This window comes from Syngnathus floridae, chromosome 12 (genome assembly GCF_059516105.1).
Source record: "Syngnathus floridae isolate MCC-2025c chromosome 12, RoL_Sflo_1.0, whole genome shotgun sequence".
Taxonomy (NCBI): domain Eukaryota; kingdom Metazoa; phylum Chordata; class Actinopteri; order Syngnathiformes; family Syngnathidae; genus Syngnathus; species Syngnathus floridae.
Genome location: NC_142424.1, coordinates 5228610 through 5256446, shown reverse-complemented (window position 1 = coordinate 5256446; position 27837 = coordinate 5228610). Strand labels below are relative to the sequence as shown.

The window sequence follows — 27837 nt, the reverse complement described above, 5'->3', positions numbered from 1 at the left end:
AAATAGTAATAGCAGAAATATTTACTTGTAGTATATTGAAATATTAGTCAAGTAGCAGTGTAGTTTTTGTATTTCTCAGTAAAATTAGTATTATTTGCAGTACTGGTCAAATTCGTAATAGTCTCCTGGTAGTAATGGTATTGAATTATTTACTAGTATTGGTATTTGAGAGTAGTAACAGTACTTATTTGTATTATTAGTATAGTACAGTATTCGAAATGCAAATTCTAAGATACAGATGTTTAAATCTTCGTGTCTGGAGAAAGGCAGACCACTAGCTGAACACACTGACCATGAATTAATCATTAAGAAGCAATTTAAATTCAGCGGTGTGACTTGTGCTTTATCTGCGCAGACGGTTTAACTTCTCTGTGACAAAGATTAACTCTTCGCCGCATGAGATGACGCATGTCACACATTGGCCTTTGGTATATATAACACAATGAAGCACCTCCTCACCAGGATCCACCAAGTACCAATCACCTCGAGAGGAGGAGAGAGGGTCAAAAATACAAATCAGAGGTGTTGGTCAAAAGTGGGATGGCAAGTGGGGATTATCTTTTTTTTGCACACCTTACAGCCTGGTATTCTTGCAAGGTCATTAAAAGAACAGCATCAAAATATTGTTCAACTTTGCCCACCGTTTAATGCAGTCGAGTGATTCTGGGGATGCTTTTGTTGTGAGAGGTCAGGCCAGCAGCTGTTTAGAAAGCGCTCTTCTGATTGGCTGAGAGCAAAATGCGCGTGCACGAGGGATGCAAGGGAAAGGAAGGGGCACGGTGGGGGGTTGTCGACTATACCCACAGACTGCTCTCACATTCACACACTCGCGATGTGCAGCGTTCAAACTTTCCTCAGCATGGATGCGTTTGTGCGCACTTGGTGTCATGATTCGTCTGCGTTCTCGTTTACGCGTAACAATAAGAAAAACAACAAGGCGCGCTCTCAGAAGTGATGGGCTCCAAGTTGAGTAGGCAGAGAAGTCTAGATTTGGAAAGTAAATGGAGCAAGAGACGGCGGCAGAGGAATGTCACGCCGGTGCAAAGCGAAAGAGGCGGCGGGGATCTGTTGTTTACCTCCTTGATGCTCAAATCCGACAAGCTGCCGTCGATGCTGCGCAAACGCGACCACAGCCCGTACGTCAAGCGGGTGGCTTGGATCCGCGACATCCAGCGACATCTCCGGGAGCATAGGTCTGAGCAAGCGGGCGAAGTGCTCAAACTGCTGAGAAAGGCAAGTTTATTTGTTTTGGGTTAGAAATGCCAGATTAACGACTTTCTCCTACTTTATTCTCACTTTCAAGTTTGTCATTGCGCGCATACGCACACAACATTGGATGCACACGGGGGCTTTATTTAACAACAGATGAGGTTACATTTGCTCTTCTGTCGTCTATCTGTCAGAGTGTGTCGAATATTTATTGTATTTATTTAATGTTCCTTAGCTTTGCTCAAATCTTGGTATTCACACAGGAAACTAAGGGCAGATATTTACCTGTACCTAATATTGTGGAAAATGCGTTCATCTTGACTTTTTGCGAGTCAGCATACTTGTATGAGTTTTGAGGCTCCGGTGGAATAAAGCATCTGAGACATGTTTATATTCAAAGAGCGGAAAGAAGTCCAATAAGGCTTTAAATTCAACAGATTAAAATGGAGACAACATAAAATGCTAAATACGTTTTGCATTACTTAAAATATCACTATCTGTAATGGTTTGGCATATATTTCTAGATATGAAAAAAATGCAAATGAGGATCACTGAATTAATGTGGAATATGTAAGTTATCCAAAAAAACGACTGACCATTACTCTTACCTTTCAGTTTTTCCTCAAAAGGCCATTAATTTAAAGGAGGCCCGTTTTTTTGTATTTATGAATATGTGGATTAAATCTCATAGCTTGATTGAACTGCTTCGCGTCTTTGCCACATGGTTGCCAATAATTGATTAGATATCAATAATTGCGTTCCTCCATCCACACTTTTAATCCGCACTCGAGGCGGGCGAGGCGGGGAAGGGGATTTACCCCATCTAGAGAGTGAGCGCCGTTTTTAGAGCTCAGCTTTAGCTTTCTACTTCCTCTTGGTAGCTTCACACTGATCAAAGACAGGGAACAGTCAGGATGCTCTGACGGGAGCACTTCTGATCAAGAGAACTCCCCCGTCGTTAGTCAGAAGGTGGAGAGAAAAAAAAAACCCAAAAAAACAACAACCTGAAAGTAACTTCCGGCCCATCTGTAGCTGATGTGGCATAAATCCACCGTACAGTGAAAGCATGGAACAATGAACAGATGTCTTAAAGTTGATATTTACATAAAGTTGAAAAAATGACTCATGCTATACTTCCTGTAAGACTTTTTGACCGATGTGTACGTCGGCGCACATTAGCAGCATTTACGCAGTGAGTCACTTAAGATGAAGGACCCTTTTATCCCAGGCTCTCCCTGTCTTTGTTTTTTAAATTTGTATGAGTAGAACACACTCTACCATGCCACCGGGTGGCGCCAAAGTCCCGTCTAATAGGAAAGTAGCTTCAGTAATCTTTGTCAGGCGAAGCAACATTTGTTTGCATTATTTTTCTAATTTGATTTGTGACTTTCTTAGGCCACATTTCGTGAAGTTATCACAGTGAACGCTTAAAAGACTGCAGGTCAAGGTGTTTAGTAAGTCATCAACTCCGATTGCTGTATATTAAATCACAATGACAATATTAAGAGGGGAAAAAATGCAATTAAGTTATTTTTGAAAATCATTCATCCTTAGTGTACCATACGAGGAGTCCATGAGAGGTTGGCTCCCGTAACACACTGTGTACTTTTATTACCACTATTCTACAGTTTAACCGATTGCACCACACTTATTTTCATAAATGAGTAATAGGGACACAAAAGGCGTCAAGAGGGTGTTGAATTAAATGCAACAATTGTTTGACAATGATTTACAAAGAACTTTATGGATGGCTCACATTTACAACTGTGGGCAATTTAGTCTCTAATTAACCCAAGATGACATTGTGAAAAGAGTGACGTTCTCCCTGAACTGGTTGCCAGTCAATCGCAATAAAACCTCGCTCACAACTTTTGTTTGAATTTCTCTCGAGGCATTATTATTGGATCTGGTTGTTCTTTTGATTTAAAACCCGAGGAAGATGTGGCATCGCCTAACACGTTGTCAAAGTAAACACCGGCCTGCATCGGTCGCGCTTGGCGCCGTATCTAACTGGATTCTAATGAAACCCACAAGTGGGAAGAGGCAATGTCAAATTACATGGCCAGCATTCAAAGGGGCGTTACCCAATCCGATTTGAGTCCATTACCAAAACAGAGATGTGGACAAATGGAAATGATTTGATGTTTTTCCAGTTGGGAATTAGCCAAATTCATCCTTGGAATTAGAGCCGTACGTTGTAGCTGCATCGACTTTGTCTCCACATGAAACAATGCAGGGCGAGCTGGCTTGGAGGATCGCCCAGCATCGGGGACTCCCATTGAGCTCCAGTGTAATAAATCAAGTCAGAAGCCGGAGGAGGAGAAAATGCTGATGGGAGTTTTCCTCCTCCAAGGGTTGGGTCTGTCAGAGCGTGCAGAGCATTACATAACCTCGACCCCCCCAGCTTGCATTACAGTCTACAGTACATTATTAGACTATTTACAAAGATGGTCTTCAAGGGTATACATTAAGTAAATAAAATAAAAAATCTTGACTATTAAATATTCTTAAGTAACAGACTGTGTTTTACGCAACGTCCTTTAAGACTTTTTTGTGAAAACTCAATTAATCAAGCGACAAGCCTTTCATGTTCCCCATTTCAACATACGTCAGCTTTTACAGATAACGCCGAGCTTTATTGATTCGTGTTAGAGGAAATTGAAGGCGTAGCGAGCTACTACCTTATCAGTCCTGATAATGATTATTACACTTACCAAGATTAGTCTTTCACTAGGAGCTACTTTTTGATGATTCTTTCCTTTCCAGGATTTGGGGCTCCAGGGAACGTCGCTCAATGACATTTTGTACAAGAATGCGGCTTTTCTCAACCTGGTGGACCCCATCTCACACGAGCTGCTGCTAAGTCTGGCTCGAGACTTGCAGTGTCCGAAGAGGGTGAGTATCCGGGACTTAAAGTTTTATTGTCAAATCGAGGCAGGATATTTCAAGGCAGTTTTTCAGATGATAAATTGTTTATGAGTCGATAGAAACTGTGTGTAAAAGGGCAAGTGGTAGCTTGTCTCGAAGAATTCTGAAGGTTACATCCATTAGGGGCCAATTAAATTAAAAGAATGAAAGGAACGGGGAGCGTCATTTGCATTATTGATCAAAACACTATCTTTTGTTTGGATGACGTATTTTGAAAATTGAAAACGGGACTCAAAGTGGATGTTTTTTTCTAACAATAGGCAGAACTAAATTTAGTTGTTAGTGGAGAGTTAACATCAGGATTATTTTACGATCAAATAAAGCCAATTATTTTTAAGGATGAGGTTATAAAATAAATTTGGAATGATATCAAAATCGTTTTGTGATATATTTACAGTTTCAACTTTTGGCAATTAGAAAACCTTTTTGGAGCATCACTTATCAATACTTGTTTACGATTTGGGCTTAGCCCTATCCACACCATCCAAAGTTTATCATGCAGCCTTAAAGTTTCAGTTCAAACCCTGAAGTGCTTACATTGTTTTTGTTCTCCCTCTGGGCAAAAAAAAAAATCTTGCTCTCAAAGAGAGATTAGTTTACCTGCTGCTCATGCGCTTTCCATTCACCGGTGAAAAAGGTCAATCGCGGGGGGTTCGGGGACCCTCAGGAGCGTGGGATTGTCTTCTATTTGATCGGCGTGGGCAGGCCGTTGGATCAAACTGGCGAACCTGGTGCTCAGGCTACACTTCTCTCGCTCTTTGTGGTGAGACAGTCTGAAAAACATAAGATCAATACAATTCGCCCATGTCTCCTTGTGGATGTATTTTGAAAATCCATAGATGGATGAAGTCTTGTGTGGCCACTCCCACAGTGACGCAGCCCTCCTTGCACTCATCTGCAAACATACCAAAATCAAAAACATGGAAAAGTGAACTTTAGAAAATCATTTATTCCCTCCTGGAAATCTAACTCTAAAATGGTATTTGTAATTCACTGTAGCTGTTCATGCATTATAACTCTTGATGAATTCCAGTCGCGGCACCCAAGCTCACCACTGGCATACAAATAAGAAACTTTCCTCTATAAAGCTGCTAAGAAGTGGAAGACACTAAATAAACTGAGTGGCAGTAACTCACAGAACAGACCTTGCAGCTTTTACTGTGAGTTTCAGAAAAGATAGCTAAAGATGAACTCGCCAGAAGCTCATTTTTACTCACCAAGTCCCCGCGAATAATGATGACCTGCAAGCAATTCTAATCTTATCACTGTTTACGTTGGGAGGCCCACAAGGAAAAGCGAGAAAGCTCGACGTTGGCAGCAGCCTTCTCTTCTTGACTGTCTGGACCCAGTCGTGGTGGACGTGACCGGCCTTAGGAAAGCTTGGCTACTCATTTGAGATAGGCAGCTGCTGCTATAGTAATCTGGCACTGACATGTTTGCAATGACGCACAGTGGTTCCTTTATTAAGCTTTATGAAAACAAAGGATAAGATAAAAAGATTAAAAAAAGTTAAACACTGTGTGAGAAGATATGCCTGGGACGATGGTACAACCAATTTACTTGTTATTCTATTGTTTGTGTTCAAACACAGGATTCCATAAATTAGTGCTAAATGTTAGTATGTCAATGGCTTTGCATGTTAGTAGACGAAGCAGACTTTGCCCAAAGCAAAACTACAGCAGTCGGTGTTTGTTAAGGAACAGTTTTATGTTTGACAATAAATATCATGTGGCATTAAACGATTTGAATCTTATTTTGAGCTATTTACCAAAGCCAAAGCGCTTCCCAATAACACTGCCAGCTCAGGTAAAATGAAGGCGCTTTGAATTCTATGACTGGCTAAATAATGTAGCATGTGTTTAGCATGTGCAGAACTGAATGTACTGTTACAAAGCATATATTTACATTAATCAGTTTAGTGAGGCTGAAAATGGTAGTGTTGACTGTTTTGAAGTGAAAGGCATGTTTGTTTGTCAGCCGAGAAACAAATTGGTAGCTGAAACGGTTCATCGCCCTAAGGTACTAAATTGCTTTGTCTTTTCTTACCCCTTCCTCACGCTCTCTTTCCCACACTGCTTCTTTCTTCTTGTTGTTGTTGTACCATTAATTAGATTTGCCCAACTCGGTGCAACCTATTCCATTTATAGTGACAGAGAAAGGGAAAAGACAAAGAAAGAGGAGGTGGCAGTGTCGGACCACTAGCTTTATGTTGCCGGGAGGAAAAAAGAGGAGAAGAGAGATGCTATCATAATAAGTAAACGAATCAATTTAAAAAAAAAAAAAAAATAGAGACAGTCTCAATGAGTTACCCAAACCAGAGGAAAGTGCTTCATCATATTTTCCCTTATGTAAAAGTTGGTTAGGTTTACAACAAGCATATTAGCTAGCCCTCATCCTTCAAACGTCCAACGTGTAATCATTCCCGAACGCTTCGTTTTACTGAGATTTCCTACTTGCTATTCAACACGTGTGTTGTACCGCTCGCTGCAGGAGACGGACTCCCTCAAGTCGACCAACAAGATCTGCCGCCAGCTGATTTACCACCTGACTCCTCACTCCAAGTGGACGAGACAAAGCGTTCCCAGGAGGAAGTCTCAGGCCTGGTAAGTGTGCCGCATTATCACTCTTCAGACGCAAGCGGGAACATCCTTGCCATAAACATCAATGCGACTCATACATAAATCCTCCTTAATGCCTCTCTAAAATACTAATCTGACTTAGGGTACGCAAGTTTGGAGAAATGCTCCTTACCTTCCTGTTTTGTCACTGCAAGCAATGTTTGCATTGCCAGTCAGTGTTAATATTGGCATTAGTGATTTAACCATGTTGATTATTAGTAGATTTTTAAAATCTGCAGGCACCATCTGGAGTCATTTCTGATCCAAGAGAAATTCCAGCGTCGCACACCTCTGATTGGCAATCATTAAGGATCACAGGATCCCTAGCGTTGGCTGACATGGTCTAATACCTAACAGGTTTTAAGAAAAAAAATAAAAAGGGTTTAAGTTAAAACATCACACACATACACTGTGAACATCAGCCAATTGTTTGCAGAAGAAAACAGATTGTTGCAAGTACCTTGAGGTGTTTCACGCCAGCCTTCATTTTGCCGCGTTTGCAAACGATGAGCTCATTAGCGAGCTCTGCTCCTCTCGCAGCGGTTCAAACAGGAAGACTCATTAAAAAAAAAAAAAAAAGACAGGAAGCGGTTTATATGATTTTGACCGTACTGAAATGCCATGTTATTTCTTAAGGGTTAGGGTGCACTATTGGACTGCCACCAGCAGAGGTGCTATTGAGCCTGCGTTAAAGAACATGTCAGCTAAATAAAACACATGGAAGTATATTTTTGATGGTTTGAATGTGATTTTTTGTTTTTTTAGATGAAGTTGAAATGTTTAAAGTAAAATGTATTTTACTGTCAATGTGTTAATAATTCAACATGTCAAAGGATGATGAATGAGTTTGAGGTTTGACTGCGTCTCCCTGACTACTTTTGTGCCATCTTGGTTGAAATTGAAATTCAGACTTTCAGGCTTTAGGATCACAGGATTGGCAGGATTCACAAGCACAGTGATTGAATACTCCTCCCAGCATCCTCCTGAATAATTTTCCGGGTTAGAAAACAAACCTCTCGGCAGATGGCTGGATGAAGCCTTCCACCATTGTACATGTTAAGTGGCGCAGCCACAGGGCTACGCTGCATTTGACATCCTAGATGAGTCACTTAATTCATGCAAAGTGAATAAATAAAATAAATCAGCAATGTTAATGTCACAGCAGTGAGAACAGTCAGCCCCAAAACAAACAAAACTCTTTCAGGATTGCATATTATTTTACTGCAGCTGAGTTGTAATGAGACAAGAAAGGACTAATGAGTGCAGTAAACCATTACCGGCGATGAGCTACTCTGTCACACGTCTCTCATGGGCTGCAACACTGCGTCATTAGGAGACATTTGTTTGTCATGCAAAACACACCTGTGACATAGAAAAGGAATAAAAGAAAAACAATATATCTCAAGCGCATGAAATTGCGTACGAAACTGTTACTATTCCAGTGACCTCTTTACGCAAAGTGTGCTATTATTACGAAGTGCTCGCCGGGCGAATCTACCAATCCACCGATGATTTGATTCCACGTGACAAAGTGGATGCTCGTGAGCAAGAAGCACTGCGACAGAGCGCACAGAAAACAGTTTGCCTTATGTAACTGTATATCTTGGAGGGGCTGTTTTACTATGTCAAGGAACTGTTATGAAACCAGCATTGAGATGCACAGCTCTAAATACAGTACAAAAGGGGCTACAGCGATCTTCATTATCTTTGCAGGGGTTCACAACATCAAGAAAAAGGTTATCTTTTGTTTCATTTGATACTCTTGAGGTAGGTGTAAGGCAGTGAATAATAATAATAATAATAATAATGATAATAATAAACAAAACTACAGCTCACCAATATGCTGAATTAATTTTTTTTGTACAGTCTCTCCGGGCGACTTGGTAGTTGGGGGGTGCGGTGTTGAGGAATACTCCTGGAGGAAGATCAAACATGTGACTTTGAACATATCTGCTTTGCAGCTCCGACGGAGTGTAACCCCGCTTCGGGTGCCGACCATACAGGCTTATCAAAAGTCGACGTGTTGACTCAGCGTACAGTTCGGATTCCTCAAATACTTTGCGCGCACACGTTACAAATTTGCCAGAAGGCCAGAAGAAAATAATAAACACCATCTCCGATGTTTAACTGGTGATTTCTGCTGTAAAGACTTCAGAGGAGTGAAGTGGCACGACAATATTGCTGCAGAGGGATTAAAGATCATGAACAAGGATGTAAGATTTCATTTAAGCTTGGAGTCAATGATCCTCCCCAGAGCTAAAGCAAATTGAGATCCTCACGATAAGAGAAATCCAAGGAGAATCAGGTTCAGGACTTCCCTCCAGGAGTGATGTCTACTGCAATGATGCTGAAATGTTCTCTAATGTCTGCTCGGGGATGATTCAGAATTCCTAAGCCTCCAAGCAAAGATGGATTTTAATGCAAACCATCACAGTGAAATAATCCGAGTCACGGCTTTGTGTGTAGAACTGGAAGTTATTTGTCTGGCAGTTAGTCAGAAAGCTGTCTGTACTTTTACAGCCTTGTACTACTTCTCTTTTAGTCCAAGCATCTGGGAACCCAGAGAGTTATGTCTTTGAGCTGCAAACCTTCCATGTTGCAGTTCTACATTTTCAGATAACCCTTGAATTCAAATCGAATCATCTTCAGAGCTCCCGCAATCATACTTCTTTCATGAAGTAACCTCTCAACGGAAAAAATATGCTTTTTTTTCCTCCAAAACAAAATGTGAGGAGAATACATATTTTCAAATGGAAATAAATTGTGTGTTGAAAAACGTCAAAGATCTGATTGAGTTACAATCGACTACAAAAAATCTTTTGTCGTTCCATCGCGAGCATGGAGTACCTCCACTTAGACTTCTACTCATTTTGCAAAGTGCAGGCCTTGAGAGGAAGCAGCTTGCGGGAACAATTCCGGCAGCTATCGCTCACCCACGCCGGGTGACACCTGCCCAAACATCTGTCACAACCGTGACTCTTCTCACTCTTATCATCAGAGCGCACAAAGCTCCAAGCTTGTTGCCGAAGCCCACCGGCTGAGTAATGCGTTCTGCTCCGAGACAAAAAAGGCAGCGTAATTGCCACACTTTTCTCCATTGCTCAGCTAAAACGCTGATTCGAGACAAATGAGGTTAAGTCGTCTTTGTGAAGCCACTCTAATTTCTCCAGCGGTGTCACAAATGTTTGTAGTCGCTGCTGTGAAGCGACGCCGTCAACGATGGCCCCCGCAGTCAAAACAAGGCGTGAAATTGTCTCTCCAATCAGAGTCCAATCTCAAAAAGTGCTCGAAGAGCAATAATATTTTAGAATGATTGGAATATGAGCTTGAGTCATGCAAAATTCTACACCTATTGCAAAAACATTAAACGTACCTCCAGGGAGGCAGCAATATCAGCAAATGTGAAATAGTGCAGTGGTGGAGAAAAATGAAATTACCTAGATGATACATTTTGAAAGTCACATTTGCTATGCAATTAATGCCACCAAAGCAAAAACTGGGCGAGTAAAAAAAATGTTGTTGGCTTTTAAGATTAGTTTCATTCAAAACAAGATGACGGCTTCAAATCGTATTTTTAGATAAATCTCTCATTTTAGCAAATGTGTTTTAATTTTTCTATAAATGGTGCATATTCTTCAGGGATTCTGAATGTGTTAAGAAAGAAAAAAAAAAACGCAGGGTGGGTGAGTGAATAGCTCTAATCAGCAACCTTGCAGTGATTCCGCCTCCTCTATCTTTGAGTTTGACAGCGCCTTTCCCCAGAGCTTAAGCTCCAACCGCAGCACTGCTCTGTGTGGCAACAGACGAACAAAATGGACTCTTTACACTAAGCGAGGGAAAAAGCCCCCCCAGTAAGGGAATAGAGGAAGACAATCAATGCAATAATACAAAGGAAAGCGGAGAAGTGAAATAAAATGAAAATAAATGCGCTTGATTGCTGGCAATGGATAACACTTTTTTTTTTTGCAATTTACTATAATGAGATTTCACTTATTGCGCAATCGAAGTGGGTTTACTGTAGACGAGTCCCTGAATGTGATTTACTGACTGTTTTTTTATTTTTTTAAATTGAGCCAAATAAGTTTTTATAACCTCGAAAATTATTATTTTGTAAAGCAGTAAACGGGTTTCGGTGCTCCGAGCTACAATTTCATAATATGAGTCGTTTTGACTCGTGTCCCTGAGCTTTGCTGCTTTTCAGGGTTCAACGCTATTTAAAGAATGATCTTCAGCTAATTGTGTTGCTTTGTCTTAAACTGCCTCCAGCTTTTGTAAAACAAGTTAACAGGGCCTCGGTTCCTAGAAGATCGCCAACTCCTCCCCTCCTTCTGCTAAATTATCTTGGAATATAATCGGAATATAAATTTCAACACACTTTTGTTGAAGCAAACTTGCCATAGGGCAAATAACACTCAGTAACATGCTCACCAACCCAACTAAATGTAAATAAATAAATAGTGTACCAAGATAGAAAACCAACGAGAGTTAGATTAAATGGACTAAAGGGTACACAAGTAAAAGCAGTGAAAGTAAGTGAGGAAATGTGCAAACAGTTGCTCTTGTCTCTCTTTCTATTACTCATTCATGAGAGTAAATGAAGGGGAACTTATAGTCTGCGTGGGAGGACATTCATTATAAGTTTCTTCGGCCGCACGCTTTCAACTGTCACCCTGGAGACGCAATGGACATGAGTTGCCTAATTCTTCAAGTTAAAAAAAAAAAAAAAAAATGGCGCCCTGGTGTGACAATTCTAGAATTGTTTTTTAATTGGTGAGGTGCACACCAGCACTAGCTGTTTCCTCGGTGGCATCGCTCGACTCGATACAAACGAGGGAAAAGAAAGCATGTGAATGGAAGAGTCAATCGATGGTGGCATTTAAAAACGAGACGCTTTTACCTTGTTAGGGGAAGGAATATGTGAACCGCATCCATCAAAGACGCACGTGCCAAGGAAAGGTAATGTGTCAATAGAAAATGTCAAACTTATCTGATTAACAATTTCAATCTCTCTGCAGCCTCGCCAATAGTAAAATTAAATGACAAAGATTCAGTGACAGAGATGGGGCTTGAGTTGACCTATTTTTTAGTTTTTTTGGTCCTTCTGAAAAAAAAAAAAGGTTTTTTTTTATACAACTTTCAATTTGCGCATTCCAAAAACACTTCTTAGCTTAATATATTTTTTAATATTTAAAAAAATACAAATAAATTGGGAGCCATCCCCTGTTAAGTAGAAAAAAATAGGAGGGGTATCCCTATTTTTTTTTTTTTTTTTCAAATCTTTTAAAAGTATTTACAACGGGCATCCATTAAATGAGAATTTTCACTATTTGTCAGCCAGCCCAGTCCTTATCCCCAGCAGTGAAGAAAATGATTAACTGGGCATTCCAGATATATCATTGTTCATTGTGACCTTTCAAGTTCAAAACAAATATACTGCTGATAAAGTGGCATCAAAGTATCGAGTATCACGCAATACATTTGCCATTATTTACCCATGAGAGCCTCGAAAGACAAAACAAGGCACTCCAGGATGGTCTGCGATAATGACGACGTGACTCTCTCCAGCAACTCAGCCCATAAAAACAAAGCTTCATTAGTCTCCACTCTGGCTTTTGCAGCATGCCCATTCCCTTTCTGCTTGCATTCTATTTCAATATCGCAAAAAAGCCCCAGACGCTTCCTTTGCCACCTCTGGCCTTTACATAAGCACACAACAGCGAGCACCCTTGCTCCGATACGTGAAAGTTAACAACATCCCCGAGGAAAGTCAGGCTATGAAAAGCAATTAGACTGTCTGCTCTAGCCATATGTAAGCAGACGATAGTTTGACACACGAGACTTGGTGCTTATTAGATTCCGGTACTGTTGTCAGTTCGCTGGCTGCCATGTCAATAAATGCACTTCCCTGGCTCCATGCGGCATACCTAATGTCTTTTTTTTTTTCATTTAGTTTACTGGTTGTGTTTGTGGGGGGGTGTAAACAAAGTACAAATTCTTAATTAGTGTGCTTCAGTATATTTTCTGCTATCGGTACTTAACTGTATTTTATTAATTTAATTGATTAATTAAATTAATTTGAAAAAAAATTGTCAAGCTAATAAATGATATTATATTCGGCATATTGGTTGTCTTGCCAAGCTCAAAACCACAAGCATTCAAAAATTCGAATTTGAATAAAAGATAGACAACGAAAAAAAAGCACCAATTTGGCATGTTTTTGTTCAGTGTTAGCAAAACTTTTGACACGTTTTGATGGCGTGTCTGCTTTTTTTCCCCTCATTAGTGTGATTACACAAGTGAATAAACAAAGATAATTATTTAATTCCCACATCATTTTTGGTTTTCATTTTGTCAACTTGCCGCCGCCTCTTTTTGCTGTTATCATAATAGACCATAGCGTACAAAAGCCTGTCGTCTGAAAATGCAAATCGTTGGCCAGGCGGGCTCGCGGCCAAATGAGCAGCTTGTGGGTTGGAACTGCGGCCACGCAGCCCTTAGGCAGTGGCGCTTGAAAGCTAAGTCTGGAGTCATCTTTTCTCTGTCTCATTAAAAACGCAGCCCAAGACACCCGAACCCCCGCCACCCACTCACTCACTCTCAGTCAATGTACAAACCTTGCCTGACTTTGTTGGTTGCGCAGGATATCAATTCCACAGACAAACAGGTGGGAGGGCCTCTCGCAGAGCAAACGCCCACTATAAATACATTGCTAACACTTGGAATTACTCATCAATACAAACATTTTCTAAACTGGACCTTTTCAATTTAACCAATTATACTTGATGCTCCTACTCAGTTGATCCACATTTAGGTACAGCCAAACTCCATCCATCTAGTTCCTATATTTCCTTTTTTTTTTCTTATTATTCCCTTTGCATGCTACGAATCAACAAATTGGAATATAATGCACCAGTCGAGCAAACACAGTCATTTATCATCGTCATTAACTGTAGCGCTCAAATGTTTGATGAATAGCTGAATGAACCACAGGCAGAAAAAGGCTCTTATGAATAAAGTAATCTATAAAAATTACTTAAGGGTTGGGAGGCCAAATGAGATTATTTTTTAATGTGCCATTCAAGAAAAACATTCGGGTGACAGACATATATTGCAAATTAGCGAGCGGGGAGATGTCCAGGGGGACATATGCGAGCTAATTAGCAAGAAACTTTAGCCGGTAGACAAAATATGTTTTTTTTTTCCTAAAGAGCCTTCGACAATCTGTGTTGTTGTTTTGTACTTGCTGTAAAAAGTCAAGGCCCCCGGCAAATCCCAGCGGATCTTTGACTCTCTTTGAATGTCAATTTTCAGAGACACGAGTCCCTGAGGTCAAACCGAAACCTCGACAAAACCAAATATAACATACATGTTAAGTACCTTGTTTATCTTGTAATCCATTCTGCAAGTCCATTTGGGTCATTTGTCCGTCTTTGATTTCACCTTTTTTTTTTTTATTCCTGCACAGAAATGACATCCACACCCAGCAGACTAAAGTCATTACTTGAGATTGAGACATATTCAAATGCTAATTCCTCTCATTACTTTATTGATCGCAGCGCTTGTTACACTCTAGCAGAGCTTGCGGGTACCTTGTGTTTTTTTTTTTTTCAGACTTTTCAATTCCTGCAGTCCAGTGTGGCAGGCCTTCTATAAAACCTTTGAAATAAACACAAGGTAGTTAAATTTGATTTTTCTCTCCTTATAGTCTGAAGACCACCCTGAAGAAAAAACTGTCCGGCGATGTGGTCAACCTCTCCGGCATCCCACTTTCGGGAAGAGACGTCCACCGCGTGGCCTTGTACCTGCAGGGTGCCAGTGACGCAGTGTCTGCTGTGGACTTGAGCTTCACTGGGCTTCAGGATGACAGCTTGCGACTGCTCCTGCCGGCCCTCAGCGGTCTTCCCAAGCTGACCACGCTCGCTGTCAACGGCAACCGTCTAACAGTAGCCGTCCTGAAAGACTTGATGGAGGCGGTTAAAGACCCTAAGAAGTTCCCCAGCCTGGCGTGGATCGACCTGGGTAACAACGTGGACATCTTCACCGTGCCGCAGCCGCTGCTGGTGGCCCTGCGCCGCCGTTTCGGTTTACGCAGCAGCCTGCCTACCATCTACGAGTACAACGAAGCAAAGACCTTAAGCGGCTACCTTCCCAACATGGAAACTTCCGTAGAGGAGACCAGCATGTACGAGGAGGGCGACGAAGGTGAGGACGAGCGGGACGAAGATGACGACAGGCTAGAGCTTCAAGCTTGGGGCTTTACGGAGGAGAGAACGTCCAAGAATGTGCAGGTGGCAAGCTGTGGGAGGTGTTCAAGAAAAGACTTGCCCGAGTTTCCTGGCTGTTAGTCTCGTCTCTTGAGCTAAAAATAAAGTGTAATGTTGTCTCTCTGGATGCTTCCAACACGACAATGTATTTATGGGCTAATTTATCTTCTTACATCCAGACAAAGTTCCACAGTGCTTATGGTAACTTATGGCGGGGAGCTCTGAAACTTAAATGTTTGTGTGATAAGGCACAATTAATTCAGGATATCTGACTGGCCCAAAGCTATGACACGTGGTTGTTAAAAATATTCCATCATTTATTGCCAAGAACTTTGACCCTTTATCCAAGGAGATCCCCGGGAATTCATTTTTTTGAAGGACCCCGAAATCATGATGGAGTCTCTTACTGACCAACGAAAAGGACGGGCAGTTAAGTGCCTTGCACAAAGGCACCTTAGTAGTCAATGAGGATATGTTTACACAGTCAGTATAGGAATCATTCCTTGTTCCTGACATTGCCAGTTGGGAAAGGATTTCTTTGCATCCCCCAAAAAACAAACTAGATCACGTAACTAACTGTTCTTCAATACCTTTAATAAGTTTACACAATCCATTCCTGACTAATAATTGGATATTGTGGGACCAAAATACTGCTTTTCATTCTCATATTTACTGCATATCACTTAAGTGGAGAGCTTTTAAAATAAAACAGGAAGTCAACACTATATTTAATTTTTTTTTTACGCTCAACCGTTTTGATGAAACGATACAGAACAGGGTAGAATAGTTGCACCTTTTCTAGATAGGAGGTGAGCAAAAAAACAGCATTGTCATTTTATTCGAGTTCAAACGGTATTAATGGCCCAAACAGTGGCAGCCAGATATTTGACGTAATCTGCCTCACAGTTTTGAACTTTAAACTTTAAAGATGTGTAGCCCATCTGATAACGACCCCAGATTAGTTTTGTTTTGGTTGAGGTTTAAAATAAATATGTCCCAATTACTAAATTTAGAAAACACATTATTTCTGTAACTTAGAGTAAATAGACAGACACTAAGAGGCATAAAAATAGTTTGAGTTTAAAAAAAAAAAATTGGGGTTTAACTGGCCGTCGGTCGATACTCGCGCTCTGCAGTCCGTGCTACTTAAAGTGTCACTTGGTTACTCCAAGAACATCCTTAACAAGCATTTGTCACGATTTATAATCACTTTTCCACTGAACATCCACTTTCTGGCTCTCGCTCCCTCTCTCTTTATTCTCCTTCTCTCTTTCTTATCCTTGACTCTGATTAACTCGCCGACGGCAAGTAAAAGAAGTGCAATGTAAAGACACTAAAAATATAAAAATAATGGGTAAATATGCATTCCTTTTAAATACAATAAACATACATATGTTTTTAAATACAACACAATCACCTACATATTGATGAGATACAATTATTAATAATTTGGTGAATTTGTTTTTCCCTCAAGCACACACATTTGTGTGCTGCCAATGAACTGATTACTGCCTGGTTGGGTTCCCTCAATCTATTTTTTCTCCTTAGTAAATAGGACGAGCCCCAGATTATTTGGATGATGGTTTATGATTGATTCTATTTATTTATGGGGATAAAAAGGATGCCATTTCTACTCATGTATACTATTTCTTTTCCCAACTGTATAATGTAGCATGTTTTTATGTACATGACTACAAATCTTTTTTTATCCTGCCTTTTGTTGTTGTATTGTTGTGTACTTCTTTCCGCGCTATTGTTTGTTTTTTGTGCTGGGGTATTAATTAGAAGGGTGCCTGCTGTGTGTGTTTGTATAATTATGGCGTGCACGCAGCGAAAAATTACTACCTTTTGATCGCAGAAATGAAATGTTTACTCATTTGCACTTTAAGGACGGCGAGGTTACAGAATGAACGGACTGTTTTAATGAGTCTTTATTGATATGAAAAGAAGAAATTAATGTGACACTATATCCTAAAATAATTATTTTGATCATTTTCTACAGATGATGTGTGCATCATTTCAAGTGTCCCCCCCCCCACAAGTTTTCTTAATGTGTTTCGCTTTTAGAATAAAAGTGATGTTTGCCTGCTGTTGCTTCCAAAATAAACTATTTGAATTTATTTTTATTTACTCTACTTTTGTTCTGTCAGCTTTGGGATATGATATATATTTGTTCTATTATTGCATAAAACCAAATTAGTTAAACTCAGTCAATTTATGAGTGGAATGAAAAGATAAAATCAACGTTTAACTAGCTTGCTTTAACAGTAGAGAGCGAGAGAGCTGGCAAAATGCTGACAGCCTCGTCTTGTTTTTATTTTTTTTCTCCTTCGGCGCGTTTGCATGTCAGCGTTTCATCTGTTCTGTGTGAAGGAGTGTCGCCCTGAGCCGACCTGTCACGGGAAGAATAATACTGCCATCTTGCCAGCGAGGCGTTTTCACCCAGTGAGTGCAGTCTGGAGCCATCAGTCTTCGTTCCGAATCCCGAATCCCTCTGAATGAAAAACGAGAGCGTCAGGTGGTAAATGTTTGGAGGCAGGAGGCCTTCAGGCTTATAATGTTTCATATAAATGCAGGAAAATACACAGAAGTCAACACATGAGTAAACACCTTCAATTCACAGCATGTCTAATACATGTGATTGACAAAAAAAATATTGAAAACTAAAATGTACACAAACCTTGAATGGAACTCACTTATTAAAATTAACTCATCTCTCTCATTTGATTAATGATTAACCTGTGAACCTGAGTGTTCATTTCGCCTGATTAAAAACAACAAATAAAAACACGAAACATTTAAATAATGTCAGTTTGTGTGACAATTTCTGCATTCACAATACTGGTTGGTGCCAGTTGCGAGTTGAACTCGAGGATCAGATTGTATCATTAAAAAAAGGGTAACTCTGACATCTAGTGGCAGAAAATGGCGTAACACGGCCCCCAGCAGATAGACACACACCTATGTCCTGTATATATGAGTATATTAATGAGTAAAATAGGTAATTGATTGCCTAATCTCACCCAAAAAAAACCTCTTAAGCAGTTTTTCAGTAATCTTGGACATTTGTATGCAACCAATCACGACAAATTAGAATCACTGGAACCAAGAAACAAGTCAAGAGGTGAGGCAAGTCAAGATTCAGTAAATATCGTTAATGAACTACGGGTGTACATTGAGTAAAATCCCTCCCTCATCATCTTCCATGTTTCCCACAGCATGAAGGAATAGCAGCGCTAAAGTATGTCAATGCTGGCTCGAGGGCCTTGGAACATATTTAGACCAAAATGGCTGTGAAATTAAATCAGCAGCGGGTCACTATTGATGTGATATGGCATAGAGAATTTCAAAGGGACATTTGCATCACTTCTGTGCTTGCCTGCAGTGATGCCGTTTCTGCATAAGAGAGAGTCTGGTACCCAAATATGACCCATTATCATCAAGTGTGAGCTGCTAGAATAATCTTTGTATCTGTAGGCACACTTGGCCCTGCATAGATCATGATGACGACCTCCAACATCAATTATTTTAGAGTTCAACCAAATTATGCCGAAAAATTGTCATTCTAAAAAGGATGCTACATCGCTTACTTTTCAATTCTTTGAATCTTAATCCTTGAGCGCTTCTTTATTGTCACCACAAGGGGGCGGAAATTCCCCATACAAACACTAGTGATGTAAACGTTAGATGCCAGGGGAAAACCATTTGACATGGAATTTTTTTTTTGATCCCGTTAAGCCGCACATATTTGATATTCAAGAGACCAACACTGCCTGCAGTGCATCACATACCATGAGAACAGTAAGTACACACTTTCCTAGACCGGAATACTGAATGTTTCTTTAAACATTGTCGTAAATATATATATATTTTTTAAATAACAAATGCAATAAATTATTTCGAGGAATATTGGTGATAATTTGGGGAAGGTGGTATTTAGAAGAACTTGCAGCGTCAAGGGACAATAGTGTTGGATTTTGTAAGGTTCTCTCTGCTGCCCTCTACGGGCTCCCACTAGGTACTGCCTATGAAATGGAAGGAAAACCCCTCTAATCTCTCTACTGCAGGTAGGCACAACTTAATCATCATAAATCCATTATTTGTCACAGAGTATGACCTAAATGATGCATTTATGTATTTTGCACCCGTGCATAAATTTATAACCCGTCAAAAACAGGCTCGAGGTTCACCTCATTTGACTGGTGGTGAGATGGCAATAAAAATGCCAACAGTGTGTGTGTGGAGGGGGGAGGGGGCGTGACGTGTGCGCCAAGGACTCGCACATGCGTTCTTACGTACGACGCTTCTGCGTATAGACGGATTGTCTGCTGAACACACGAGCCCCCTTGCGCGCATTCTGATTGGCTGGCCGGGCCTGTCTTTGGCAATGACGTTATGCCTCCACGCACACACACACACACATACAGAGTACACAATACAGACACATAGAGGTGGCAGGAGAGAGGGAAGACGTAATGGTTTGACTCTGTGTGCACTTGCGATGATCGTGGCATTAGTCTGCACATTCCTCTAACGGAAGGCGCAATGAAGGTAGGTGCAACCCCCCCCATGTCCTTTATAACGCATCTTGTTTATGGTGACATCGCGGTGACTTCTGTTTATGGAGCTTTACGCACGGTGCCGCAAGCTGCACACTAAGGTGATTGTGTTTACACGGGTCGTTATATAAGGAGACGGGCTTCATTGCAGTAGTGGTGGTTATTTTCGGAAGTTGTCATGGGTTATTTCGGGTCATTGTGTTTTTATGCGCGTGTGTATGGTCGGTGCAAACAAGAGAGGCTGCAATGTGAAAGAAGCCCCCCCCCCCGCACTTCTAGAGTTTAGTGGATGCAAAGCGGCTGCAGCCACCTTCCATTCATCGCTTTAATCCGCTCGAACGAGGTTGTGGAGGCGCGCTTTGGGCTGGACGAGTTGGTGGGGGGGCGTTTGTGTGTGTGTCGAGGATGTTTGGGGGGACGTCTCGGGGAGGACGCGAGGATCGCCCCTCAGCACCACACTGGGGTTCTCCCCTGGCTGCAGATAAGGATGGGGCGATGACGTCATATGATCACCACAATATATAGCTCCAATCTTCCCTTTAGATTTGTCTTAAATGTTAACGTGCATTCGTAGTCCATTGTGTTAATACGCATATTGATTTTTGCTTTAACTGAGATCCAATGCAAGAGCATTAAGCTCACGTTTGCTTGACACTCGGTTAAAAATAGCTTCACTTTTGTGGTTTTACATTGCGGTGGCGTGCAGTGTTGTCGATTCCTTCCCTTATATGTGCATGATGAAGAAATTGCCACTTCATCACTATACAAAATTAAGAATAATACTGTAATGCATCAGTTGCAACAAAGACCCTCATTACTACAGGAAATTATTTTCTAGTCCTCCCCACAAAATATGGAGTTAATGCATTAGGGGAGATTATTTTGAAATCAAATGGAACTTGCTGAAAGTTGTGTGTCACGCGACAACCCCTCGGCTGTGGATTTTGTTCTGTGCACTGGGGATGTTTTTCAGTTCTGCTGCTGCCATCAGGTCTCTGAAATATCCTTATTATGCAAGAACAAATCTTTAGCCCGTTTGGTCACAGCTTGAGTTTTATCTGCGTTCATTCCACGCGTCACACGAGATTTAACTTCTTCGGGGAGACGCTTTGACAACACTGTACATTTGAGTAACTGTTAGATAAATACAATTAGCCATGCATTTATGCATTTATCAAGCATGTAGTGTACTTTGTTTCCTAAATTAGATGCCAGAAGGAAACAAATCCAAACACTTCTCAAAATAGGGGTGGTGGGCTCCCTCTAGTGGTACGTTAAAGAATTACTGAATTAAATATAACTGTGATTAACTTTTTTTTTCACTCCAGCGCCATTCAATTGTATTTAACATAAAAGTACATTTAGGGGCATGTCTGTCATCAGAAAGTGTTTGAGTTCATGCAAAGACTTTTAGTCATAGCATCACACCAAGTGCATGCAAACAGCCTGTTATTTTTTTCTAATCAGTTTCATGGTCACATTCTATACATTCGGTGATGTTGATCTCCGCCTAAATGCAACGCATAATCGTATAAGCCCTGCTAACAAACAAGGGAACACCAAAGGTTCACCCACTGTTAAAGTCCACTCTCATTAGTAGACAGGCCTGCGGGGTTAGTTAAAGCTTCCCCTCGCCACATAGTGTGCCTTGTTCCCGGGATTACATAAACAGTCCCTAAGCAGACGACTGAGGTCACGTCACAGAGTGTTTGTAACAACTCGGAGCCGCCCGGAAACTAGAGGTGAATTCCTGTATTGTGTACTGCAAAGAGCTTCACAATGTGCTCTATGTGTGTGTGTGTCAGCTATCGATTGACACAGCCTGGTAGAGTAGAGGAAGACGTAGTCCCCCCTCCACCGTTCATTTGTATGCCGCTGAGCTGTTGTTTCATTTCTTCAACAGTCTTCATTTTTTCGTTAGCATAATGTGTGTTTGTTTTTGGCAGGCGGGGGCCTCGTCCATGTGGGCGTCATGCTGCGGGCTGCTAAACGAGGTGATGGGCACGGGTACGGTGCGGGCACAGCAGCCCGGCTTTGGGGCTGGTGCTGGGCCTTTCCGTTTCGCCCCCAGTGCAGGGTACTCCACATACCCGCCCGCCAGCTCGGGCAGCGCCGGGCAGCTGTGCAAGGCATGCGGACTGGCTTTCTCGGTCTTCAGACGCAAGGTGAGTTAATCTCTTTTTATCTTTGACGCTTTAAACTTAAGCCCACTTCGTAAACATATTTGAACTAAATGCAACTACAACCCTTTACTCAAAAGAAAGCTCCGATACTAAATGTCACGATACTGCTGGACATTTACGAGCCCTTTGTTGAGACCCCGCCTAGCAATTAAAAAGTAAATTTTCTACAATATGTCCTCTTAAATAGAGCGGAAATGAGTCGCAGCCTGGTGCCCGAGGCGATTGGATGAAAATAAACAGAACACCTGACCAGAAAAAGCAATCATCCTTCTTATGGGTGGCTGTGCCGTCTATGCAAACGAAACCCAAAATCACTAAAATCGTGTTCCGTCATGCTGATTTAGATATGGTCATGGTAGAATACATGTGTATGGCATGTGATGGTTTCCTCCGTGCTATCACTTCAAAACAGACTGCCTGCAATGGGCTCGTTTGCAAGTCAGTGTGATATCTCCAGTCCACCTTTTAAGAAGTGTCAGGAGGATTAGCAGCAAATGATAGCGAGGAAGGTGTGGACGATGGCGCGGAGGCGAGACATATTTGGCCGTGAGTGATGAGTAAATATTTACCAATTGGACTGACCTCCTTTCATAGCCATTTGAAGTGTCAAATCACTCAGCTGCTCGGTGTAAAAGTGGGCGGCTGAACGATTTTGAAAATCTAATTGTGATTTTTTTTTTGAGATTGTGATTTAATATGCAATTTTATTGCGTTACAATAAATATCAGATTTAGTGTAGATAAATTTGTTGGGAGCTAGACGTCATGCTTTTATTATACTTTGCTTTAAATGTAGAAAAAGTGAAGTGCTTTTCTGAAAATGAATATTCCTGGAGATAAATATGGCATAATTCATATCAGCCGTGGTTTTTCATAGATTGACCTGCATGATGATTGACACTTCTGGGTTAAATCCCATCAGTATGTCTGTTTACAACTACAAACAGCAGCTGCAATGAGCTCAGCACCTCCTTCGGAGGCCACTTTTGCGTATCAAAGTTTGCATAGAGTCGAGCTCATTTAGAAGGAAGCCGCGAGAGGCGCCGTAGGCCCTTTAAAATGCTGACAGGAGTCAGACATGGAGTTGTGCAATATTTAAGGGCAGTTTATTAAATGATGCTTAAATGGTAATAAAAAGAATGACTGATGGTATTCCTTTGGCGTGTGTGTGTGTGTGTGTGAAGAAATTGCCTGCGAATGCCGAGGAGTTGAGAAGAAAATTAAAATGTAGAATTCACTAAATTGTAGGATGTAAGAAATATATTTTTGTACATGATTTGCTGATAAAATTATTGATTAAATGGAATATAAATGATTTTGCATTATTAAAACAACAAAAATTTCAAATGTTTTACTCTTACCCAATCAGTGAATGAGTGGGCGTGGCTTTCTAGCTAGCATCAATGTCCCATCAACCAAGATGTTAGCTGCAAAGCTAACAATTCAAAGAAAGCCAGAATATGTGTCACACTGAAGGAAATAACTCCAAAAATGGACTTACTTGAACTTTGCTGTTCCAATGAGAGTTGGTATCAATCAGGGAAAGTGACAGATGTCCAGGTAATTCACAGTTGTGTTGCCCCAAATTGCTCAGTCGTCCTTAAAAAGTTTGCCACAAAATAACACACGTTTTGGTAGTTGTTTGGGCCTATTTGATGCAACAATAAAGTCCAACCACAAAGCTTTGTGTGACTCATGTTGGGAGAAGAAAGAGGCTGTTGTTCTCCAGCTGTGCCTGTGCAGGAGTTTTTACTGAACTTCAGCAGGGGTTGGGTTAAAAATTATGAGGGTGGAGTTGATGACATCACAAATTGAAAAAGGCGGGATTAGCGGCATCACAAACCAATCTGCAAAAGCAACCTATTTGAGATTGCTGTTTGAGCTGTTGAAAATGACAGGGCCCCTTTAAAATGGACAAATAACATTTAAACATGATTTTGGCCAATTTTGAGATCATGACATTCACCCACAGTGACTCATGGCATCCTTTCCTCGACAGCACGTATGCTGCGACTGCAAGAAGAGCTTCTGCGCGCTGTGCTCGGTGCTGCAGGAGAACCTGCGCTGTTGCGCCACCTGCCACCTCCTGCGCGGCACCGCCTTCCAAAGGCCACGCCTCATGCAGCTGCGCGTCAAAGACCTGCGGCAGTACCTGCTCCTGCGTAACATCCCCACAGACACCTGCAGGGAGAAGGAGGACCTGGTGGACCTGGTTCTGTGCCACCGGGGCACCAGGGAACCTCCTCGACCCGCAATAGTGGTGGAGGAGGAGGAGGAAGAAGAAGACGAGGATGATGGAGACACACCTGAGGAACAGGAGGAGGGAGATGATGAAGATGATACAGACAGCCTTCGCTCCCGTGCCGCCTCTCTACCCTCCCCTGCTGGCTCGGCTTCTGAACAGTCGCTGGGATCCGCCTCTCAGGGAGTCGTGCTCAGCCCAAGTGACAGCTCAGGGACCCCAAGCCAGGTGACACATACGCACACACAAAATGCCTGCAGTCCAAAATTCATTTATTTTTATTTATAATTAAATTGGGGGGGCATCATCCAACTGGTTTTATTATTTAAACTTTACAAATGCCCCATCCCTCTCTTTTAATAATGTGATGCGGCCCTCGAGAACAAAAGTTTCCTCAGCCCGATGTAGTTGCTCGTTAAGCCTAATTCAACAACGATTATGCCGATTTTCTCTCCACTGACTATGAAGAGTCTCCACAGCATGGATTCGGCATTCATGTGACAGCTGCAAGCAGCAGCGTTGACTCTCTGACTGTCAATGTGACGCGCGCGTGTGCACATGAGGACCAGCGAGCAAGGCGGCTTAAGCCCTTTGCCTTTTTTTAGGTCGCTTACATGGGCTGGCTGAGTCAGTTATGTAACGAGCACGCAGGTTGACAACTCCCCGCGGCAACGCCGCTGACACCAAACGCTACACTAAACATTACATTAACACACTATTAAAACGCTAAAGACACACACGCAACTTCCTGACATCTCTGTTTGAGAAACCCAAGAGATTTCATCCCAATATATTTCAACTTATAGTTGACTTCATAGTAAGTCAGGAAGAATTCGATATTTCTAGCTCAGTGGTCATCAGTGATCAGAAAAAGCGAATCACACAAAAAAAAAAAAGAGTGGCTGTTGAGGAGACTGAGAGTGCTTGCTGTCTAGCCAACCAATGCATTATTAATACGTCAGAGGGGGAATGTGCTGAGACCACACTCACATGAACACACACACAACCTGAATCAACACTTGCTCATCTCCACTTCCATTACGGAACTATTCATTGATTCCGTCTCCTTTCATTCCTGACCTCCATCTTAAAAGAGAATCATTGAGCGATGAGTTAAGTGTCTGCCGCGCGTGCGATGGAGTGCGTGCTTAAATATGTCTCTTGTCGTATTAGATAACGGAACAGATGTACTCTGAATATACGCAGTCAAATCCTGAAAGTCATCACGTAATGGGGTGCATTGTGTGATGGAGAAGTTGATTCACTTGGAAACATTCGTAAAAATTTAACCTTGAAAATTGATTTATTTATATCCTCTTGAAATTGGAGGTTATTTGGAAAAAAATAGCTTTATTATGTTTTCAGTAATTTCTGCCCATTACAAAAATAGTATAATGTGGTTTATTTATTTAATAAAATTGCATTGTGAATATTCTCCAGAAATAAACAGGAAAATCGAATTTGGAAACGAGATGTTTGTGCAAACGAATTGTACCTTACTTTGTTGTTTTGTCTTTAGTTGTCCCCTCAGGAGCGAGAGGACGCGCCGAGTGCATCACTCCTCAATCTAGAGCAGACAACCTGCACGACGGAGGTGAGCCCGGCCACGCAGAGGAGGATCCGCGCCTCGCTGTCCGATTTGGACAACGAGGACGCCATCGAGAGGCTGTCGGTTCGCCAGCTGAAGGAAATCCTCGCCAGGAATTTCGTCAACTACTCGGGTTGCTGCGAGAAGTGGGAGCTGCTGGAGCGCGTGCATCGCCTCTATAGAGAAAACGAGCACAACAGGAAATCCAGTAAGTACCAGCACTTTTGAAAATATTGCATTTTATATTTTGAAATATTAACAAGAACCTCTTTTTTTTAACTCTTTTCTTCTTTTAGTGGAAAATGTGAGCATTACTGCAGGCAAGTATTTCCTCACTACTCTATTGTCAATACACCACATTGAAATAAAAAAAAATGGTGGAAAAAAATCTGCAAATAATCACATTTTTGCTATCATTCTTTAAGACCTATTTTCTAAACCCTGTCCTTTTTTTCCCTCCAAAGTGGTCACATATCCTCCACCTTTGTGCAACAGTGCTGTCGGAGGTAAGCTCATTTTTCACCCACCTACTCAAAATATTGAGAAAAGTTCAAATGTAGCTAAAAGTTTAGCGTTTTGTACTGACGTATGAAGTTGTAATTGTGTGTTTCTTATATGGCAACACTACATGGACAAAAATAATACCTACCTCACAAAATGATGAATTGAAAGTATCGTCATTAAATCATCAATAAATGCAGCTCCTAAGTTGAGTCTCACAAATACAAAGTCAAGTGTTAAATGCCAAGTCAAGCCAAGCTGGTCCAAAGTCTTCAAATCTGACACTTCAATCAAGTCACATGATTCCAGTCTGTAAGTGTTTTACTTTTTCGCCGGTCCGCAGACAACGTGAAAGCCCAGCTTGCCTCGGACGAGAATCTTTGTCGCATCTGCATGGACGCCATCATCGACTGCGTTCTGCTGGAGTGCGGCCACATGGTGACCTGCACAAAATGTGGCAAGAGGATGAGCGAGTGCCCCATCTGCAGGCAGTACGTGGTGAGGGCCGTGCACGTCTTCAAGTCCTAAAAAAAAAAAGTCTTGCCGCCAGAGACGCTTCAAACGGGCGCCAGTGGCTTGGACCGGCAGTTCTCGTGGAACACGGCAGGGGTTCGAGTCGACACGGTCGACTGCAACATGTGCAATACCGTTGAAAAAAAACGAGACTTGTGTTTTTTTATTAATGTAGAATATTGGTTCTAGTTTAACAGCACATCATATGTTAGCAGAAGACGCCAAATATCACGCCTATACGCTCATACGCTTAACATGCTTTTCATATTCATCAAATTTGATGTGACGGTTTGTATTTTTTCAGAACCATGGAAAGCAGTTTACAGTAAGGCTTTGTTTGATTCTAATTTTCATTTTAAATGAAAAAATCCCTGCTGGTGGTTTTTACGTTTCCCTTCAACACACCTGATTCAAATGTTTCGGATTCTTATCCAGTTTCTGCTGAGTTGATTATTTGAATCAGGGGTGTTGGAGGAGGGTGACATAAAACACACTTTAAAATACAACAAACATATTTAATATATTGAGAGAGACCAAGGAAAAACAACAAGATAAATATAGTAAACAATGTGTACCATCCAACATCAACCCATCCCAACATTGGAGTAATTTTCATATCACTTCATAATATTTTTTTAATTATTATTGGTCATTATCTTATTTATTTTAAACTTCTGCTAAGGTTCGAAAAAGATGGAAAATGAAAACAGCCGAGCAATATCAGTTTTCAAATATTTTGATGGTAACAGCTGCCGCCTCCTCGATTTTATGTTAGACTTCAGTCTGTTATGCAAAGGAGACCGACACTTTTTCCTTTCTGCTTATGTTTCAAAGAAAATTACGGAATCACTGTTACTGTAAATGTGTTGCATATAGATAGCTTCTATCGTTATTATGAATTAAATGTATATTTTTACATGGACTGGGTGGAAAGGCCAGGAGGTTTATGAACGGAATGTATTGGTGACAGTTTAGTCAAAACCTTAGAATATATCGGTGGTGTTGCTTTTTGTCACGCGTTCCCGTCATTTTTATTTTTTTTTCATGATTTGATTTAACGCGGCTGTTTGTCAACGGACGATGTCATTCACGGGCAGCTACAGTCTTCTGGAGGGCACTCATAATCCTGGATCTTTATATTTTGGAATGGTTGGACCTTTTTATTTTGGTAAACAAAAAAAAAAAAAAAACTATTTATTAGATTCAATAAAATTCAGTCAAATCTCTTTGACC

General features: G+C 41.2%; 2 protein-coding genes and 2 long non-coding RNA genes across 5 annotated transcripts; 2 read left to right on the top strand and 2 right to left on the bottom strand.

The window, feature by feature from the left end:
- The first annotated feature begins 813 nt into the window (after nucleotides 1-813).
- On the top strand, nucleotides 814-17139 carry LOC148389711 (leucine-rich repeat-containing protein 75B-like). Its single transcript, XM_088392942.1, has 4 exons — nucleotides 814-1233; nucleotides 3976-4104; nucleotides 6628-6740; nucleotides 14461-17139. The coding sequence occupies exons 1-4, from the start codon at nucleotides 955-957 to the stop codon at nucleotides 15098-15100; spliced, it is 1161 nt and encodes a 386-aa protein (XP_088249068.1). The 5' UTR covers nucleotides 814-954; the 3' UTR covers nucleotides 15101-17139.
- On the bottom strand, nucleotides 4744-8786 carry LOC148389712 (uncharacterized). The gene is made up of 5 exons (XR_015861938.1): nucleotides 8592-8786; nucleotides 8033-8117; nucleotides 7216-7312; nucleotides 6889-7105; nucleotides 4744-6785 (listed from the first exon to the last, which is right to left on the bottom strand). It is a non-coding gene; the product is annotated as an uncharacterized LOC148389712 (long non-coding RNA).
- Nucleotides 14244-23722, bottom strand: LOC148389710 (uncharacterized). Its single transcript, XR_015861936.1, has 3 exons — nucleotides 23262-23722; nucleotides 14558-17513; nucleotides 14244-14411 (listed from the first exon to the last, which is right to left on the bottom strand). It is a non-coding gene; the product is annotated as an uncharacterized LOC148389710 (long non-coding RNA).
- On the top strand, nucleotides 19411-27835 carry LOC148389709 (E3 ubiquitin-protein ligase RNF34-like). Of its 2 annotated transcripts, none has more exons than XM_088392940.1 (7): nucleotides 19411-19570; nucleotides 21525-21743; nucleotides 23760-24230; nucleotides 25522-25798; nucleotides 25887-25910; nucleotides 26055-26096; nucleotides 26435-27835. In XM_088392940.1, the coding sequence occupies exons 1-7, from the start codon at nucleotides 19565-19567 to the stop codon at nucleotides 26617-26619; spliced, it is 1224 nt and encodes a 407-aa protein (XP_088249066.1). In that variant the 5' UTR covers nucleotides 19411-19564; the 3' UTR covers nucleotides 26620-27835. The 2 variants fall into 2 exon arrangements, with proteins under 2 accessions (XP_088249066.1, XP_088249067.1); XM_088392941.1 differs by lacking the exon at nucleotides 19411-19570 and adding an exon at nucleotides 20901-21320.
- The last annotated feature ends 2 nt before the right edge of the window (nucleotides 27836-27837 follow it).